Source organism: Alosa alosa, chromosome 21, assembly GCF_017589495.1.
Source record: "Alosa alosa isolate M-15738 ecotype Scorff River chromosome 21, AALO_Geno_1.1, whole genome shotgun sequence".
NCBI lineage: Eukaryota > Metazoa > Chordata > Actinopteri > Clupeiformes > Clupeidae > Alosa > Alosa alosa.
This window is the reverse complement of record NC_063209.1, coordinates 27,895,359-27,897,858: the sequence shown is the minus strand read 5'-3', so window position 1 is coordinate 27,897,858 and position 2,500 is coordinate 27,895,359. Positions and strand designations below refer to the sequence as shown.

The 2,500-nt window shown below is 49.3% G+C and overlaps 1 protein-coding gene across 1 annotated transcript in view; it reads left to right on the top strand.

The window, feature by feature from the left end:
- cgnl1 (cingulin-like 1) overlaps positions 1–2,500 on the top strand; it is a 47,961-nt gene that overhangs the window by 39,861 nt on the left and 5,600 nt on the right. The window contains 1 exon segment of the mRNA XM_048231570.1: positions 594–683. Within this exon segment, the coding sequence (XP_048087527.1) occupies positions 594–683 (90 nt within the window).

Sequence of the window (2,500 nt, the reverse complement as noted above, 5' to 3'; positions counted from 1 at the left end):
AACAACCTGTGTTTAATGTGCTAGACCTGACCAATCAAACTATCAGAGGTGAGAACAACCCAGGGTTTAGCATGCTGGGGTCCCGACCAATCAAACCATAGGGTAAGAAATCGCTTGTGTTTTCAGATGCTAGACCTAGCCTTATAGAGTAGTGGAGGTAAGAGTCCTGAGGGAAAATGCTATACCTACCAAGCAGACTAGACAAAGAAGAAAAATGTATATCTGCCAAATGATGACAAAGCTCCCTCCTTCTCTCTCACCCTCTCCTCTTCCCTCCCTCCTTCTCTCTCTCCCTCGCCTCTTCTCTCTCTCTCTCTCTCTCCCTCTCCTCTTCTCTCTCTCTCTCACCCTCTCCTCTTCTCTCCCTCCTTCTCTCTCATCCTCTCCTCTTCTCTCTCTCTCACCCTCTCCTCTTCTCTCCCTCTCTCCCTCTCCTCTTCCATCTCCCCCTCTACTCTTCTCTCTTTCTCTCTATCTTTCCCTTTTTCCTTCTGTCTCCCTCTCTCTTTCTCCATCTTTCTCTTTCCTTCTCCATCCCCCCTTCTCTCTCTCTCTCTCTCTCTCTCTCCATCTCTCTCTCTCTCTCTCTGCAGGAGCGTATAAGTCAGCTGGAGATGGATCTGGATGAGGAAAGGCAGAGTGGAGATCAGCTGATGGACAGGATAGACCGAGGAAGAGAACAGGTGAGCGATGGAGAGAGAGAGAGAGAGGGAGAGAGAGAAAGAGAGAGGGTGGATATTAGTTAATTCCACTTCATCTTCCTCTCTCTGGATATCTCGTTTTCCTGGCGCCATCACTGTTCCATGCCCACTTTAATGCCATCACTGTGCCATGCCCACTTTAATGCCATGTGCATGTTAGCATCATGTGCACCTTTGCCACATACCAGTGCTGTGATCCTGCCCATAGCGTGCCCATATCTGTGCTTCATGATCATGCCCATAGCGTGCCCATATCTGTGATCATGCCCATAGCGTGCCCATATCTGTGCCGTGATCATGCCCATAGCGTGCCCATATCTGTGCTTCATGATCATGCCCATAGCGTGCCCATATCTGTGATCATGCCCATAGCGTGCCCATATCTCTGCTGTGATCATGCCCATAAGGCATCATATGCGTCTTATATCATAGCGTGCCCATATCTGTGCTTCATGATCATTACCCAGCAAGCGTGCCATATCTGTGATCATGCCCTTAAGCGTTATATCTCTGCGTGATCATGCCCATAGCGTGCCATATGCCACATACCAGTGCTGTGATCCTGCCCATAGCGTGCCCATATCTGTGCTTCATGATCATGCCCATAGCGTGCCCATATCTGTGATCATGCCCATAGCGTGCCCATATCTCTGCTGTGATCATGCCCATAGCGTGCCCTTATCTGTGCTTCGTAGTCATGCCCATGGCGATGCCATATCTGTGATCATGCCCATAGCGTGCCCATATCTCTGCTGTGATCATGCCCATAGCGTGCCCATAGCGTGCCCATATCTCTGCTGTGATCATGCCCATAGCGTGCCCATATCTGTGCTGTGATCATGCCCATAGCGTGCCCATACATTATCTGCCATGTGCATGTTGGCATTATGTACTCTCCATGATCATGCCCATATCTGTGCCATCTCTAAGCTCCGCATCTCTGTCCTGCCCTGGTCCAGTCTCGGAGGGGTTTGGCCTCACACACACACACACACTCACAGACACATACACACACACACACACACACACTAAACCTTTCCAACACACACACCAAATCCCTACAACATACACACGCTAACCCTCCACAAATGCAGGCACGCACCTTGTATCTCACATGCAATATAGCGCACCATCACCAATCCAGATGAGTTGGTATGTGTGTGTGTGTGTGAGAGAGAGGATCTTGCATAATGATGTGTTGCCCAGGTAGCCAGAACGGGGACGATGTCTGTCCAAATTTTAATGCTTCAATTAAGAGCTTCTTTTTAGTGCACCGACTCAGCCAAGACATGCACTGCCAAGCTCACACACACACACTCATATTTACACACGCTCAAAAAGTCCGGCAAAGCCTGTCTAAATACACACACACACACACACACACACACACACACTGGCACAGATGTCCTAAATGCACACACATGTATACCCAGCCAAAGCCTTCCTAAACACACACACACGCACACACACACACACACATGTGCGCACTATCACTGCCAGACTCAGGACTCAGGATGAGGACTCTGCTGAATAGCCTTGATCCAGGGGGTCAGCTAACAGTAAACAAGACACACACACACACACACTGAATGGAAGGCGTCCTGCTTCACGCTATGCTGCAGAGAAGGGAGAGACTTCCTGAGGAGAGAGGAGAGAGGGAAACAGGAAGTAGAGGAGACTGAGTGGAAATGGAGAAATGGAGTCACCCTTTAAAACTGTGTTTGTGTGTGTGTGTGCATATGCGTGTCTGTGCGTATGTGTGTGTGTATGTGTGTGTGTGTGCATATGTGTGTGTGTGT